Source organism: Sciurus vulgaris (genome assembly GCF_902686455.1).
Source record: "Sciurus vulgaris genome assembly, chromosome: 4".
Taxonomy (NCBI): Eukaryota; Metazoa; Chordata; class Mammalia; order Rodentia; family Sciuridae; genus Sciurus; species Sciurus vulgaris.
The window spans coordinates 56917905-56935081 of record NC_136464.1 but is presented as its reverse complement, the minus strand read 5'-3'; the positions used below and the strand labels follow the sequence as shown (position 1 = coordinate 56935081).

Sequence of the window (17177 nt, the reverse complement as noted above, 5' to 3'; positions counted from 1 at the left end):
GAAATTCCACCTTCTAAGGTATTCCTGAGCTACCGATACTTTTATATTTGATCTCCAAACAGATGCAAAGCAAAGGGTGTTCCTACAATTAAAAAAAAAATTTGAGCAACTCCTTGTCCTCACCTATTCCACCCACTAGATCTTGACATAATCCACCTGAGTCACAAGAATTTCCAGGCCTGCTAACTTGATAACTGAATGGCATAACCAAATTAGATGTTGCTCACACTAAAAGAGTCTGATGTACAGTAGAATACACAAACCTTTGGACATTTTTCTTTAGTGGAACTGACCATGTTAAAGGTAAATCTTTACTTATTAATGACATCCCCTCATTACCTCAAATGACTTACCACATTAGGGATAAAGATTATGACCACACACGCAAAAATGTGTCATGTAAACGTAATCACATTGGAATTAGAAAGAAAGGGAGGAAATCACATTCTTCTTTAACAAACTAAAACATTTGGGGGGGGGTTAATAATCCAAAATTAACTTCTATTATCCACACCATTGTTTATGTTTTCAACAACTTCCCTCAAAACAAAACAAAAGAGCTTCTTCCAGCTTCTTGAGCAGGAATCAGAAGCACCAAGGTCCTTAGGTTCTGGACAACTGGGGAAATCCAGAGTTGTCCCAAGAGCTCATTCTTCTGAGCCAGCACAGGGTGGTACAGGGTAGAAGCCTCGTCTGAGTAGCCATATCACAGACACAAGCAATCCCTAAAAGAGTTCAGTGTCACAGGGTGACTGAGCAAAGATGTTTTGCACAACCCCAAAAGGTCATCTCGGTTTCCCATCTTGGAAGACTTGAAGGAGCAATAAAAGGAGGTACCACCAACTTCTATGATCATTCTGGTCTTGGCTAGAACATTGTCCAATTATTATGGACAACAAAAATCAACTACATGTCAAGGGATTTTCCTTTCTCAGCACACCTGCATGCAAGGGTACCATTAATAAACCTAGGGTCATTGTTTCATATCTCTTCTTTATTCAGAATGGCCTGAGACACTAGTAAAGTTCTTTACATATGACATAAATACTATTATGCAACAAATGGATAACTCAAACCAATCAAACAAGGGCAATGCAAGAGGCAGGGACGATTCTGCAATTCATCAACACCCAGGAAATCAGATGCAATAGTTCCTGAATAGATAAAATTTCGAGTCTCCTTTAGGAAAACACATGCCAATTAGAGGTCCCTCCTGTATAACTATGGCACATAATTGGCCTAGGGCTCCATGCGCTCATCTCCAACTGGGGACCAGTTCAGGCTGGCTCCTCTGAAGCAACATGTAAACTGGATTTTCTGCCAGTGTCCAAGTGTTGATAGGACTTAAGCAAACTTCCTGGCAGAAGTGCAGTACAATATATTCGTCTAGTTCTAAGAGTCAAGCCTAAAAAACAGTAAGACTGCACATGCACGAGGAAAAAAATTTCATCTTACTATTATTCTACACATGCATTGCAATGTGACAGGTAGTATGTATCAACATCGAGCCAAGGAAGGTCAGTAGCCTATGCAGCTTTTTTAACTCAAAAAGCTTTGTACTCAATGTGAATCAAACTTCCTTCTTGAAGAAAAAAGAAATATGAAAGGTATAAAAACCAATCAGATATATGTCCTGTGTCAAGTTCCTAAACACAGTACAAACTTATACTGTGAAGAATAAAAAACAAAAAACCTATTTGTTTTTTTTTAACATAACTGAAGTAAAAATATGCACTGGGGATACAGTTCAGTGGTAGATCACTTGCCTAGCATGTGTAAAGCCCTGGTTTCTATCCCTAACCCCACAAAATCAAAGAAGTCATTGGTAATCCTCCTACCCAAGGATTATAATTTTTTTTTTTATATGTAGTTGTAAATATTTTTTCTAGAAAAGTAAAGTTTCTCATTAATTTATGGTAAATGTATCAATCTGCTAAAGTTAGATTTCTCCAGCTCATTAGTACATATAAGAAGAGATCACTAGCCGGGTGCAGTGATGCACGCCTATAACCCAGCAACTCAGGAGGCTGAGGCAGGAGGATTCCAAATTCAAACCCAGCCTCAGCAACTTAGTGAGGCCCTGAACAACTCAGTGAGACCCTGTCTCTAATAAAATATAAAAAAGGGCTGGGGATGTACTTACCTTTATTAACACTATTTACAAATCTTCACTCTACTAGCCCATTAAAAGTATTAAATTTTCTTGTATTCATTGAATAAACTGATTCATTTTTATGTTGAAGAAATATCAGTCAAGATTTTGTGCTGGCCACCTGGTTCAGTTTTAAACTACTAAGGTTGTACGAAGGTTTTAGTTCTAAACACACACAGAAAAGACCAACGTAATTTTTTCTTTTCTTTTTTTTTTGAACAAGGCAGCCTAAAAAAATCTGCTCCTATTTCTCTAATCTTTCCCCACGGTGCAACTGCTTCTTTAACTGAATAATCTGGTTTTAAGACTGACTTCTTGCCAGGTGCCACGGCACACACTTGTGATCCCATCTATTTGGGAGGCTGAGGCAGGAGGCTCAAACGTTCAAATCAGCCTGGGCAATTTAGTGAGACTGTCTAAATTAAAAAAAAAAAAAAAAAAAAAAAAAAAAAAAAGATCAAAAGGGCTGGGGGATAGTACAGACTGATTTCTTATTTGGTCAATAAACGTTTCATTCAGCACAATGAGACATTTTAAACATTTGTTAAGAGACAATCCGTACGTAGAAGTAGCTAATCTGAGTAAAAAGATCATGTTCAAATGACAGATGCCTTACCTTATCTGCATAAATTGGAATATCATGAAATGGAGATATATATTGTCCTTTTTCATTTTCTGCAAGATAAATTTAAAAGGTTATTACTGTGGTTACATTGCCAAATGCATTTCTGTTTTTAATTTAATTTTTTAGTACTGGGGATTGAACCCAGTCTTTTTTATTTTAAGACAAGATTTGCTAAGTTGTTGAAGCTAGCCTGGAAGCGATCTTCCTGTCTCAGCCTCCTGAGTCACTGGTATTGAGGGCTTGAAGGACACATTTTTAAATACCAAAATTTTATTCCCACACCAAAAACAAAACAATCTGGTTGTATATTTCACCTTTCTTGAGCTTCCTCCCAGACTGGGTTTTTTTACCCAATACGCTCTGTAGGCATGTATGAAACCTATTATGAGAATAGGAACTGCCTTGCATCCCCCAAACCTAGCAATGCTTAATATACAGAAAGTGATCAAATTTTTTTGACTGATATTATACCACTCAAATGTTTATATAACTTTTATTAAAAACCTGGAGAGAAGGGAGACTTATTTGCTAAATCATAAATCATGTTGCTTTAAGTGACGTTTAAGAAGATGGCCATAATGGCTTTTAAGACTAATCAAGTTGCAACAATTCCTTTGCAGGTAATTTCTATACTCTAGAGACTCAACTATCCAAAAAAGTCAATTTTTTTCAAACTTCCTTAGGACTGAGGATGTAGCTCAGTGGTAGAGAGGCTTACCTAGAATATGCAATTACCTGGGTTCTATTCCCAGCACCGCAAGCAAACAATAATCACACACACACACCTTTCTCACTATTCTGTTCTTAGAAGACCTAAGAATCCATCCACATTGCATTTCATCAACTTTAAAAAACAAAGTGGAACAGGAAAACTTGTGACTGTCCCCAAACCTGTAAGGATCTCTTCAGAGTCAATGGTGACTTCATAGTTTATCAGACCCTTATCAGTGTTACATTGTTTTGTTTTTGTACTGGGGATTGAATCCAGGGGCACTTTACTACTGAGCTACATCCCATTCCCAGATATGATTTTTTTTTTTTTTTTTTTTTTTTTAGATAGGGTCTCACTAAGTTGCTCAGGGCCTTACTACACTGCCGAGGCTGTCCTCCAATTTGCAATCCTCCTGCCTCAGCCTCCCAAATCACTAGGATTACAGGCATGCATCACCATACCGAGAATACTTATCAGTTTTAAACAGATTGACATAAAGATAAAAAACTACTTTCCATATTAAGGAAGGAAGCTAAGAAATCTGATTTACAGAAAGCATGTAAAATTAATTACATAGTTCAAGTCAGGCATGGTGGTGCACGCCTGTAATCACAGCAGTTTGGGAGGCTGAAGCAAGAGGATTGGGAGTTCAAAGCTAGCCTCAGCAACTTAGTGAGACCCTAAGATATTCAGCAAGGCCCTGTCTCAAAATAAAATATGAAAAAGGGATGGGGATGTGGCTCAGTGGTTAAGTGTCCCTGGGTTCAATCCCTGGTATCAAAAATAATTCATAGTTCTAATTATTGATATTTCTTAAATTCCAGAGAGTTCCATTTGATAGTTTACTTTTGTTAGGGTTGAAGTCAAGGAGTGGTTTTGGTCTACCTTATCAGCCATCAAATACTCACTGTCAATACACAACCTAATTAAAAACACTTTTGTCAGTCCTGCCTGTATAGCTTGAAGATAATTATCAGATGATATCCTAACCTTGAAACCAGTCACTTCTCTAAGCCCATTCTACAAGGAAATTCTGGAGCCAACACTTTTCAGAAATAAAGCTCTGTGAATTATTAGTCAAAAATTCCTGCACTGCCCTCGCTGCTTAATTCCAATATTAAATAAAATGGGGAGTCCCACCCTTCCTGGATTTTACCTGGTAATCTTCAACTAGATGTGTAAGCTTTAGAGCTCACTTTCCTTTTCCTTTCAAACAGGGCCATGTTTTGCTAGGTGCTTTGTTCATTCTCTCGGTACTCTTCCTTTCCAGCCCTTCATACACTAACAGGTACCCGCACCTGCCCATTTCCTTTACATAAAACTGGAAAGAGGTTAAAATAGAAGCGACTTCGGTGACACCTTTTTTCTAACGCCTCCGTTATCGCCATTAATCTATTTCTAGTATCTAAGGGTGAGAGGGTAAGACAAAGATAAATCCCGGGTAGCATTCCTTCACCTACAAGGGATAAGGTCGTGCGCCCAGGAACAAGGAGCCCAGCCTACGCGCGGCCCGCTCGCTTCCCAGTGCAGGGCTCGGGGTGGGAACCCTTGGATGCCGACCTCCGCACCCGGTAAAAACTTGGCACTAGCTCGTTCGTGCTTCTCGGATTGACGTCACCTGTCTAGCTGGAGCGCAGGCTTTCTGTTTCAGAAGGCGCGTTCCCAGCATCGGCGCTGCGGAAAAACACGCGGCGCAAGAGCCGGGAGCGCAACCTCCGAGGCGGATCCGCGCGTGATCCGGGTCAGTTTCCCAGTCCGAAAAGGAGGAGCGCGACTTGACCCGGCTCGGCGCCCACAATCTGAACCAGGGCGGAGGGATGAAGGTCTGTGGGCAGTCACCGCCCTCCGCCCGGCTCTCAAGACGGCAATCCTCTTACGGGGATTGCTTTACCCCGGGCACCTTTCTAGGGTGACTCGGTGGATTCCTGTCCCATCAGACCCTGCCCGAGCCCGACTCCTACAAAACTAGCCCGATCCGGATGCGGGTCCCGCCAAGCCGATGAAAGGGGAGCCTCCCCCGTCAGAGGGCGATGGCCAGAGGGCGAATCTTGTCGTCCCGCCCGCCCGGCCCCGGGGACGCTCCCGAGGAGCCCGGCCCGCGCCAGAGACCAGGGGCCGAGCGCGGCGCGCGGCGAGGCCGGGAATGAATGGGCGGCCGGGGGGAGGGAGGCGCCGCAGGCCGCCAACACTCACTGAGGAAAACTCGGTACTCGAGGGTGAAGGGCGCGGCGCGCTCCTCGCTGCTGAAGCTGCTCATGGTGCCGGAGACAAGTCGCCGCCGCCGCCACACAGCCACCCGCCTGCACGCGGCGCCGACTGACAAGGAGAGAGCCTGCGCCTGCGCACCGCGAGGGCTGGACCGCAGGCCGGTGGGGGCCGACTTTTACGCCGCACGGGCGGCGCTCCCACCGCGCCCCCGTCCCGCCCACCCGCGCAGACGCATTCCGCCCGCCAGGCCCCGCCCCCAGCCCCGCCCCCTGGCTCCGAGCCTAGGCCACGTGGCCGGTGCCGGCTCTGACTTGGGCTTTCTCTAGCCGCCCGCCCGCCTCGCTGTTCTCCAGCTAGGGCCGGGTAAAGAGTAAGAGCGCCAGCTGGCAGCGGAGGCCAACTGGCAGTTGACCACTGACCTCTCCACCACGCACGCAGGGAGCTCACCTTTGACTCTCGCGTCTTCCCGCAGAGCAATTTCTAATCTCTGGAGGCGATAAGTCACTTGCTTCCCAGACAACAGGGCCCTACCTGCAGTTCTCTCTCTCTGCACCCCCCCATCTCTCTCTTCTTTCTTTCCTTCCTTTTCTTCTTTCTTGAGAATTGAACCCAGGGGCCCTTTCCTACTTAGCTAAATTCCCGGTCCTTTTTATGTTTTATGTTGAGATAGGTCTCATGAAGTTGCCGAGGATCTTGGTAAATTGAAAAGGCTGGCCTTAACTTGAGATCCTCCTGCCTCAGCCTCCCCAGTGCCTGGGATTACAGTCATGTGCCACTGTGCCAGGCTCCGCTTGCGGTCTTAAAAGGTGAGCTTTTTCTCTATATTTTAGTAAAGTTCAAGCATATTATTGACACCTCTTAATGGCTACCTCTTAAGCCTAGCTCCTTGTAAACACTCAGGGAATGTAATTTATTATTCCTGCTCTCCCCGGTGAGGACAGATTGACTCTGTCCTCCCAACCCCCCACCTAGAGACTGCTTGCCCAACCCACCCTAGGTCCACAGAGACTTCAGATGGAAGCATTGGGAAGGTTCCTGCGTGAGCTCAAAGTCCCTGGAGCACATTTATCTCAGGAATAGGCTCCTTAGAGCTTGTTTTCCTACTTCTGCTCCGTCTTGTCAGGCCAGACCCCCAAAAGTAAAGTCTGATTGAGGCTAGAAGCAGATCTTTTTCTGTCACTGATTTTACCAAACTACATGGTAAAAAGAAAAAAATGTATTCAAAATCCTACTTATAAAATGGGAAATAATTTTTCATATTTCAAAGATTACCTAGGTTTTTTTGTTGTTGTTTTGTGGTATGGAACCCAGGTCCTCGCACATGCTAGATAAGCATTCTACCACTGAGCTACATTCCCAGCCCCATGCCTAGTTTTATTTTAAAAACTGATAGGCAGTATTGCTTTTTGTTATTGTTGTGTTTGTTTTTTGTTTTTTGGGGGGCAGTTGTTTTGGTACCTGGGATTGAACCAGGGCACTTAACCACTGAACCATATCTCAAGACCTTTTTGTATTTTATTTAGAGAGAGTGTCTTGCTAAATGGCTGAGGCTGACTTTGAACTTGTGATCTTCCTGCCTCAGCCTCCCAAGCTGCTTCGATTACAGGTATATACCGCTATGCCCGGCTCTCTTTAATAATATTGCTTTTCTAGGGCATTAATTGCCTTAAAAGCAATTGAAACTTTTTTTTTCAAAACAATGTCTATTACATAAAATAAAAGGAGTATTAAATGAAAATTTAATGAGATAAAATTCTAATTAGTGTCCCCCTATTGGTCTCCAACTCCCAACCCCATTGACACCCGTTAATTTTGAGAAGACTGGACTCCTTGACCTTTTGAACACAGCACCACACTGTTTTAGAATAAAAGGGCAAGGAAAAAAAAAATAGTGGTGCAATAGTTTAGTCGGCATAGGCCTGAAAGTTAGGGAAATCTCTGCAGAGTGAGCAGTGAAGTAGGATCAAGTCTGGAGAGCGTTTGCAGGGGCGGTACCTTTGAACTGCTCTATTATTTTCCTGCCTTTGAACAGATGGTACCAATTATCTCAGAAAAACCCGAATCTCATCTCTGACTGACTTATGAACAGGCAGAAATGATGCAATAATAATGTGCTGCACACTCTTTCCCTTTAGCTTCCTGCCAGCTCAGAGCAGGATGATGAAGTCCCGCTGACCTCTGGATGTGCACACCGGCTCTGGTCGCATTGAGTACCCTCGGAGAGCCCATCAGCACAGCTCCAACACAACCCCCAGCCCTGCCTCCTGTAGCTTTCCCTAGCAGGCAAGCGAGTGAGCCCCACGAGCCAAGAGGACTTGTTCTGTTTCTCAGGTCTCCAGTGCCTGCCCCAGACTAGATGTTTATTGAATCTTTGCCTGACCAGAGAATAGAAAAATTATACTTCAAGAATATCAGTTTGATGAATGGGAATCCATTCTCCAACATTGTCTTTCTTGCTCTGTAACCAAATCCTGTGTCACTTTTCAGTCCGTGTCCGATCGTCTTTGCTGTGGGTGACCCCTGTTGGATACCTCTAATTTCCTGGCTAGTGACTGCATTCTCTGCTAATGCTTTTTATTGTGTTGTTGTGGTTTTGTGGTTTTTGACCAGGGATTGAACTCAGGGGCACTTAACCATTGAGTTACATCCCCAGCCTCTTTTTGTATTTTATTTAGAGACAAGGTCTCCCTGAGTTACTTAGGGCCTCACTAAGTTGCTGAGGCTGGCTTTGAACTCCCAATCCTCCTGCCTCAGCCTCCTGAGCCACTGAGATTACAGGCCTTCGCCACAGCACCTGACTAGCTCCTTTAATGTTCTTTCTCCTTCTCTGGCCACTCATTCCTTATTCTCCCCTTAGTCTTCTCTGTATCTTCCTCGGTGTTTTTCTTCTCTCTGTTTCTAGAAATGCCCCCTCTCTTGATTATCCCATGTGTATCTTTGGAGTCCACTACCCCCTGTAGGTCCAATAACCTGAAATCTTTCAAGTCTGCAAGTTTTATGTAATACTGTGGCCGCGCTCTGTGCTGGGTGGTAGGGGTATAGCACTTAGAAAAACATAGTCCTAGCCCTCCCAGAACTTAAAGTCTATGGGGAGACAGACTACGACAAATAATTACAATAAACGTGGATGAGTACAGTGATAGAGGATGTACAGGGCATTGCAATATGGGATCAGAACCTTTTCCAAAGAAATGACCCTTAGTCTGTGACCTGAACTGTAAGAATGGATTAATAAGGTGAAGGGGACAAGGCAGAAGCCAGAAAATGGATTAGTAAGAGGTAAAGCCAGAGAAGTAATCTGGATCAGATGACAGAGGGCTTTGGAAGGCATGGACTTGTCTGTGACTTTGTCCCAGAAGCGTAGGGACATCTAAGAAGGGTTTTTAATGGGAAAATGACATAATCTGATTTGCCTTTAAAAATCAGCAGCTCAGGGCTGGGCTTGTGGCTTAGTGGTAGAGTGTTTGCCTAGCATGCGTGAGGCACTGGGTTCAATCCCCAGCACCACATAAAACTAAAAACACCAAATAAAGGTATTTTTTTTAAAAATCAGCAGCTCAGAACTTGGATCAGCAAGAGCAAAGGCAGAGAGACCAAGGAGAAATCTGCTGCAATGGCCCCGGTGAAGGATCATGTTGGTGTTCTTGACTTAGGGAACAGAAGATCTACCCAGAGCTGTGTTCTAGATGGAGTTGATCGCTGATTGATGGAGGAAGTGATGAGAAAGATGGACGTTTGAGGATGATTTCCAGGTTTCTGGCTACAACAACTGATTGGCGTGTCATTTACTGAGGTGCCTTATCGGAGATGGAGTGTGACCGCAACAGCAAACACTGCTAGTTGCCTGCCATGGTCTTATTGTCCCCTCCTTCCTAATAGAATCCCGACTTCATTCAGGAGTGTTCTCCTCTGTGCACACCTTGGCTTCAGGGTAGCCAACCCCTCTTCCATCCTCCAGGAATGAGTTTTAAATAAGCTAAGAAAATGATGGTCCCCAGTGATTTGTGTTCAGGCACATAAAATATACAGTTCTGTCTAGTGGGACGAAGGGAAAATTGCTAAAGGGTCTCTGAAAAAGTATTTCCTCATTTTCAAAAGAGAACACTTGGACTGGGGGTGTAGCTCACCGGTAGAGCGCTCACCTAGCATGTGTGAGGCACTGAGTTCCATCCTCACAACACATAAAAATAAATAAAAGGAAGATTGCATCCACCTACAATAAAAAAAAATAATTAAAAAAAAAGAGGGCTGGGGTTGTGGCTCAGTGGCAGAGCGCTTGCCTAGCATGTGTGAGGCACTGGGTTTGACTCTCAGCACCACATAAAAATAAATAAATAAATATCCATCGACAACTAGAATATATTTTATAAAAAAAAAGAATACTTCTAGAGACTTCTTGGTACAAGCCACAGACATTCTGGGGAGTGTTCATTATAACAACATAATCTGGCAAAAGCTGATCCAAACAGCTAGTGCTACTGCACTGGTTCTGTGAGCTGTCAGGCATGAGGAGAGTTCACCTGGGACGGCAGGCAGAGATTAACAGCACAAAGGTGGAAATAAACCCGAGAAGTTCTGAGATTACTTTCAGCTACCAACTTAACCAACCCTGAAGCTGCTTTACCCCCAGGCATCTTATTGGGTTAGATAATAAGTTCCTTACAGTTTAAACTATAAAACTGAGTTAAACCCAGGTTTCTGTTACTTGAAACCAAAAACACCTTGGCTCAAACATACCGATAGCCTGAAAAAGGAGTGAAATTTCAATACGTGCTCTGGTGCAGGTGAAGTGAAGACCTAAGGCTAATGAAATAACCAGGCACATGCTGGAGGATTCCGCCTGCACAGGAAACTCAGGACGGTCAAAGTCACAGATGAGGAAAGTAGACTGGTGGTGTCAGGGTCCCGGGGGGGAGGGAGGAATTAGGAGTTTTCATTTAATACTGTGCAGTTTCAGTTTGGGAAAATGGAAAGGTTGTGGAGATGGTAGGTGGTGATGGTTGTACGACAGTGTGATTATACGGAAGGCTAATGAGGTCTACACCTAAAGATAGTTAAGGTGGTAAGAAAAAGTGTATAATCAAATACATCTTTAATTATAAAGATAAGTTTAAGGAAACTGTGATCAGTAGTTACTCCAAAATTTGTAAGAGTCGTGTATCCAAACACAATGTGCAGGTAAAAACCGCACAAAGTGTTTCAGGCAGAGGGACGTTAATGCAGGGAGTTGGAGCAGAGTAGCCAAACAGATTAGCAACAGCAGGAGCCACTGTTGCTTCTAGGCTGGTGGGACTGGAGGTAAGAGGCAGGATACCCAAAGGAAGGAGCTCAGGGGCCTATCTATCTGGAGATGGAGTTGCTGCAAGGGAGGGAAGACTGTTCTTTCCCTTTGTCACGCCTCCTCCAGTCTCCTGCCAGGGTCTCCCATGAGCTGGGCCCAAGTGGAAGCCAGCTGTGTTAGTCAGCTTTTACTAGTTTATGCTGCTATAACAAATAATATAAAAGATCTCAGTTACTGCCATCACAGTGGCACACACCTGTAAACCCCAGCTACTGGGGAGACAGAAGCAGAGGATCACAAGTTCAAGGCCAGCCTTGGCAACTTAGTGAGACCCTGTTTCAGAATTTTTAAAAGGGCTGGGAATGTAGCTCAATGATAACGCACTCCTGGGTTCAATCCCTAGTACTACAAAAATAAGTAAATAAATATCTCAAGTTACTTATCAGAATGAACATTTCCTTCTTTTTCAAGTCACGTGATGGTGCCAAGGGCCAGCTATGGCTTTGCCCCATATGTTTTCCATGCTCACACTCAGACTGAAGTAGCACCCCCCATCTTTGTCTTAGTACAGAGTGGGGACAACGGCAAATCATTTTCTCAGGCTCTCGAGCTTTTGATCAAAATAGAGTAGGTGTCACTTCTATAGGTCATGTGACTTTGCCTGATGTCACTGGGTCATGTACCTCCTCTAGGGGGTATTGCAGTGCAAACTGTTTTAGTCAGCTTTTTTACCTGTGACCAAAAGACAAGAACAATTAGAGGAGAAAAAGTCTACTTGGGGACTCATGGTTTCAGAAATCTCAGACCATAGAAGGCTAACTCCCTTCCTCAGTGTTCTTGGTGAGGCAGAACATCATAGTGGCAGAGGAAAGCAGCTGGGAGCAGGGCACCCAGGAAGCAGAGAGGAGCTCACCAAATATATACCCCAAAGGCACACCCCAGTGACCCACCTCTTCCAGCCACACCCTGCTAGCCTGCAGTTACCACTCAGTTAATCTCTTTCTGGAGATTAGTTCACTGATTAGATTAAGGCTCTTGTAACCCAGTCATTTCACCTCTAAACCTTGCATTGTCTCACACATGAGTTTTGGGGGGACACCTCATATCTGCCTGTAACAATAGCTATGTATAATTCTCTTACAGAGAGAAACAACTGGAAACAGTAATACCCTCTATCACAATCTAATTTCTTGATCACAAATGTTCATCTTCCTACTTTTATAGGAAAAATACTCTCTCCCCAAAAAGCGTCACCCAAAAGTCTCAAACAGTTATACCAACAGGGTCAAAGTTCAGTGTCTTACGATAGTTTCTACATTATGTCCAGATATGGCTTCTTTTAAACCAGGGACTTATGAACTTAAAAGCAAACAAATGTTATCTACTCTTCCATCCATACTTAATATGCAGTGGTTGGGACCAAGAAAGAATAAACACAGAAATTAATGCTGCCATTCATAAACAGAGTGGGAGGCACACACCACGTCTCATTCTTGGAATTCCAAAATCATGCCGGGTATAATAGGAAACATTCCTTTTTTTCGGTTCTGCATCAGCTGCCTGAAGGTAGCCCTCTGGTATCATTTTTCAGAGCTTTATCTTCTGGAAAGGTCCATTCTTTTCCATTATTCTTCATGACTCTATCTAGAAAATGTGTACACTCCTTGGGACCTGAGTAGCTTTTTCAGCCTTCTTCCTGTCCACTAAAACTTGTGAATGCAAGATTGTTCTTGGTCTTGGGTCCTTTAACCCAGGCAGGGACATTTCGGCCTCACACAGCAATTAAGAACACGGAGAGTGTTTTATCTGATTTCAGCATGTGGCACTTGCCAGTTACCACACCTGTCATTCTTTTCTCTCTAGGCATGATTACTAAGGTAACTTGAATTTATCAGGCCTCTTTGGGAGGCTCTGAATCTGTTTTCCCGAGCCATCTTATCCAGTGAAGAACTTGGTGGGAGTTGCTACTTATGCCCTTTATCTGTCTCAAGGTTAAGTTTTAAGACTTTGTCATCTTTGTTACTGAAAGCATTTCTCAATTTCTTGGTTAGATATAAACTATAGTTGCATCTCTCAATGATGGAACTTCTGAGTTCTCTCTTTTCCTTTCCATCCTTGCTTACAAAACAGCCTTTTTTTTTTTTTTTTTTTTTTTTTTTTCTGAGCTCATTTCTATCTAGTAGAATCCTGTGAAATGCAGCTAAAAGCAATAAAGGCACACTAGTAACAATTCTTTCCCAACCTCTTTGCCTGAACTAGGAAGCTACATGGTACCTTACCTACCTTCCTAGTGACTGAAGGCTACAATTTCCTTGGTAGTCACCCTTAAGCCCTGGAGCCAATACATACTGTATTTCGGGCCTGCATTCTGCTCCTGGTACCAGTTACTCCCTTAGTACATTTTTCTAGATAACATTGTTGTAAGAGACAGCCCTCCTCCCACCAAAATGTTACAACACTCATTTCCTCCTCAGAGTGCATGTCAGCTACGGGTTGACTTGGCTCAGTTTTACACATCCGTTAGCCTGGGGTCCTGACTTAAGGGACCGTGTATCTCTTGGTCTCGTGGTAGAAGGAAGAGAGAAGTGGCTGAACCATCCATATAATGGTTCCTAATAACCATTATGCTGACCTAGCTTCTGGACAGCTTAGTATAAACAATTTCTGTCCACTTTAGGGGGTGAGTAAGTATACCCATCAGCAGGAGGGCCTCTAAGATACTCTGCACTTGGCAAGAAGGTGGTGTATACTCCTTTCACAGGGAGGAGAGAGAAGAATTGGTAATAGTAATCCAGTCTTGCACACCTCTGACAGAGGAGGTTTCTCAAGGCCCCCCCACCCCAACACACACACATACACACATGCACTTATACACAAATGTGATCACAAATGTGATCAGGGGAAGAGAGTAAAAATGGATATGACAACCGGCTCAGAATAGCAATAGAACAGGGTAAGAAAGTGGCTTGATGTTGCATCTGCACAGTACATTATATAAAACAGAAGAAAACAATTAGCCATAATTGTCAATTGACAAATAATAGGAAAGACCTTGTAGAGATAATAGGGGTGTGGAGGGACTAAAGTTCAGGCTGAGGTCCTCAGTGGGTGGTTAGATATGAGGTCTGGAACTCAGAAGAGAAAGGTTGACTGGAGCCTTTGGTTTGGGCACTTGAAGCCATAGGAGAAGATGAGCTCACCTAGAGGAAGGGGATAGAGGGAAAATCAGCAGGGAGCCTACAAAGGAACCCCAGAGAGTCCCAATATTCCAGGGCTAGAAGGTCATAGAAGAGGTACCAACCACCGAATCTGAAAAGGAATGCCAGGTAGAAGATAAATTGAGACGGTGTGCATTTTGGAAGCCAGGGCAAAAGGGGTTTTGAGAAGAACACAGTGGTCAACCCATAATATATATATATATGATTGAGTCCAAGAGAGAGCTCACCATCTCCACCTTGATCCCCACATCTCTGCTAGCTAGGCCGTGTCTGCCCCGGCAGCCAGCCTGGAGTTTCCTCTGCAGGAGCCCCTGCCTACCAGCACTTGTTCACACTCCTTCCTCCTTCCTGATAGGACTCTTGTTTTTCAGAGATGCATCCACCAGCCCCTGTCTATCTGTATGCGTTAGGGAAGGTGATGCCTTCCCAAGCCCCAGGGAAGGGTCCTGATTAGTCTGTTACCGTGGTGGTTCCATCCCCCTTGCCAATGACAGGTTTGGCTGTGGGTATGTGACATAATTCTGACAAGGTAAGGGGAATTATGATGAAGGCTTCTGGGAAAGGTTCTCTTCTATGAGAGATACACTGAAAGAGGCTATCCTTTATTCCACTGGACAGTGTCCTGGAATTTGCCAGCATGGAGGAAGGGTATCTGTTGGTAATATTCTTTTTTTTTTTTTTTTTTTTTTTTTTTTGCGGTGCTGGAGATTGAACCCAGGGTCTTGTGCTTGCGAGGCAAGCGCTCTACTAACTGAGCTATCTCCCCAGCCCCTGTTGGCAATATTGATAGACTTAAAATGAACATGCAAAGTTAAAAAACCTTGACTTTTTTTTTTTTTTTTTTGGGGTGGTACTGGGGATTGAACCCAGGGATACTCTACCACTAAACCACATCCCCAACCTTTTTTATATTGAGACAGGATCCCTCTACATTGTCGAGTCTAGTCTTGAACTTGTGATCCCCCCGTCTCAGCCTCCCAAGTCTCTGGGACTACAGGTGTAGGCTACGACAGCTGGACAACTCTTGACGCTGTTGAACTGCTGGATAAACTGACCCATGGAGCTGCCCTGCCTCTGATTTTCTTTTTTCTGACATAATAAATTGGCTTTGTTGCTATTATTGTGTTCAAACCAGTTTGATCCAAGTATTCTATTTCTTGTCCCTAAGAACCATCTTAATGATACAGCTTCTTACTGCCCCAAACTAGCTTAGACATTGACCCAGGATTTCAGGATGGGCTTTGATTTATCTAAGTCAGTCATTGTTGTCCCATCCTTGTTAACACTGATGGGAACCCCATCCCAGAACAAAAGATTCAGAATGTGACATTCCCCTGGCCACAGGAGTCGGCTCAGGAACAGGTACCTGACCCAATTTAAGCCAGTAACTGCCTCCTGTTCTTAGGAAAGGTCATGACAAGAGAGACTTCTCTCTCTGACTCTCGCTCTCTGTCTCTCCCTCTCTCTCTCTTTCTGTGTGTGCGTGTGTGTGTGTGTGTGTGTGTGTGTGTGTGTGTGTCTGCAAGAAAGCATGTAGTTCTGTCAGTGGCCACGTACTGTAGAGGAATGGACACGGTCTGGTCTTTGATGACATTGTGAGCCCGTGGCTCCCCTGGTTCCCTGCACTTGCCATTGTATGAGCCATTTAATCCCTTTTAACTTGGTCACCTTGTACCAGGTTTCTGTTATGACAATGAAAGCATCTGGGGTGAGGACCCGTCCTCCCTAGCCGGCGAGTTCAGGGAATGAGTTGATCTCTCCAGCAGCTGTTGAACTTGTTCCTCTTCTCCATCCCTACTTCAGCCAACCCCATGATTTCTCGCCCTGATTCCTGCAGATACCTCCTTACCTTCCTGGTCTTCAGGTCCATCTCCCTCCAGTTTGCTCTCTATGTACTGCCAGTGTGAACTTTCAAAGATTAGCTGCTGGGCCTAGTGGCACACACCTGTAATCCCAGCTGTTCAGGAGCCTGAGGCAGGAGGATCTCAAGTTCAAGGCCAGCCAGAGCAACTTATCAAGACCCTGTCTCAAAAAAAATAAAAAAATAAAAAAAAAAGAACTGAGGGTCTGGGGTTGTGGCTCAGCGGTAGAGCACTTGCCTAGCGCGTGTGAGGCACTAGGTTCAATCCTCAGCAATACATTAAAAAAATAAAGTAATTCTGTCCATCTACAACTAAAAATATTTAAAAAAAAAAAAAAAAAGAGGACTGGGGATGTGGCTCAGTGGGTTCAATTCCTGACACCAAAACAACAAACAAACAAAAAGATGAAGAGCTGAGTGTTCCGCCCTGTTACAGACCCTCCTTTCCACGTGGTTGTCTCTAGCTCAGTCCTTACTGCTTCTATGAAGCTGCTTCTGGCAACCCTTTTCTTACATCCCTCAAACTGTCCCCTAACCTTGTGGGACTCCACTCTAAAAAGTACCATAGCACATTATGATTTTTCTCTTCTGTTTCTTTTCACTGGATGGTGGGGCAGTCCATATTCTCAGACTCAAAAGACTGTAAATTTGTTGAGTGAACACAAAATTCAGTTTCATCTAAACTGCCCCTATAATTATAAATGGGGAGTCTCCAAACAGATAATTCAGAATAGTGTTGAAACTTCCCTCTATAATTATAAATGGGGAGTCTCCAAACAGGTAATTTGGAATAGTGTTAAGAACACTGGAGCCGGGCAGGGTGGCTTGTAATCTCAGCAGCTCGGGAGGCTGAGGCAGGAGGATCTCAAATTCAAAGCCAGCCTCAGCAATGGTGAGGCACTAAGCAACTCAGTGAGACCCTGTCTCTAAATAAAATACAAAATAGGGCTGGGGATGTGGCTCAGTGGTTGAGTGCCCCTGAGTTCAATCCATTGCATGGTACAAAAAAAAAAACCTGCTGGACTGTAACCCACAGAACCTGAGGTTTTGTTTTGATGTCAGTGCTTATGAGCTGTGAGACCTGAGGGAAGTGCCTCGGCCTCCATGCTACTCAGTTTAC

At 44.1% G+C, this 17177-nt stretch overlaps 1 protein-coding gene and 1 long non-coding RNA gene across 2 annotated transcripts in view; one reads left to right on the top strand and one right to left on the bottom strand.

Moving 5' to 3' along the window:
• The window catches only part of PPA1 (inorganic pyrophosphatase 1), a 25447-nt gene extending 19582 nt beyond the window's left edge, over positions 1 to 5865 (bottom strand). Inside the window, exons 1-2 of the mRNA XM_079135817.1 lie at positions 5683 to 5865; positions 2769 to 2827 (exon numbers count right to left, since the gene is read on the bottom strand). Of these exons, the coding sequence (XP_078991943.1) occupies positions 2769 to 2827; positions 5683 to 5746 (123 nt within the window). The 5' untranslated portion in view covers positions 5747 to 5865. The remainder of the gene's footprint in view (positions 1 to 2768; positions 2828 to 5682) is intronic.
• Positions 1 to 17177, top strand: part of LOC306658657 — a 20958-nt gene extending 3781 nt beyond the window's left edge. Inside the window, exons 2-3 of the long non-coding RNA XR_013763115.1 lie at positions 7223 to 7303; positions 17120 to 17177. This is a non-coding gene — a long non-coding RNA (uncharacterized lncRNA). The remainder of the gene's footprint in view (positions 1 to 7222; positions 7304 to 17119) is intronic.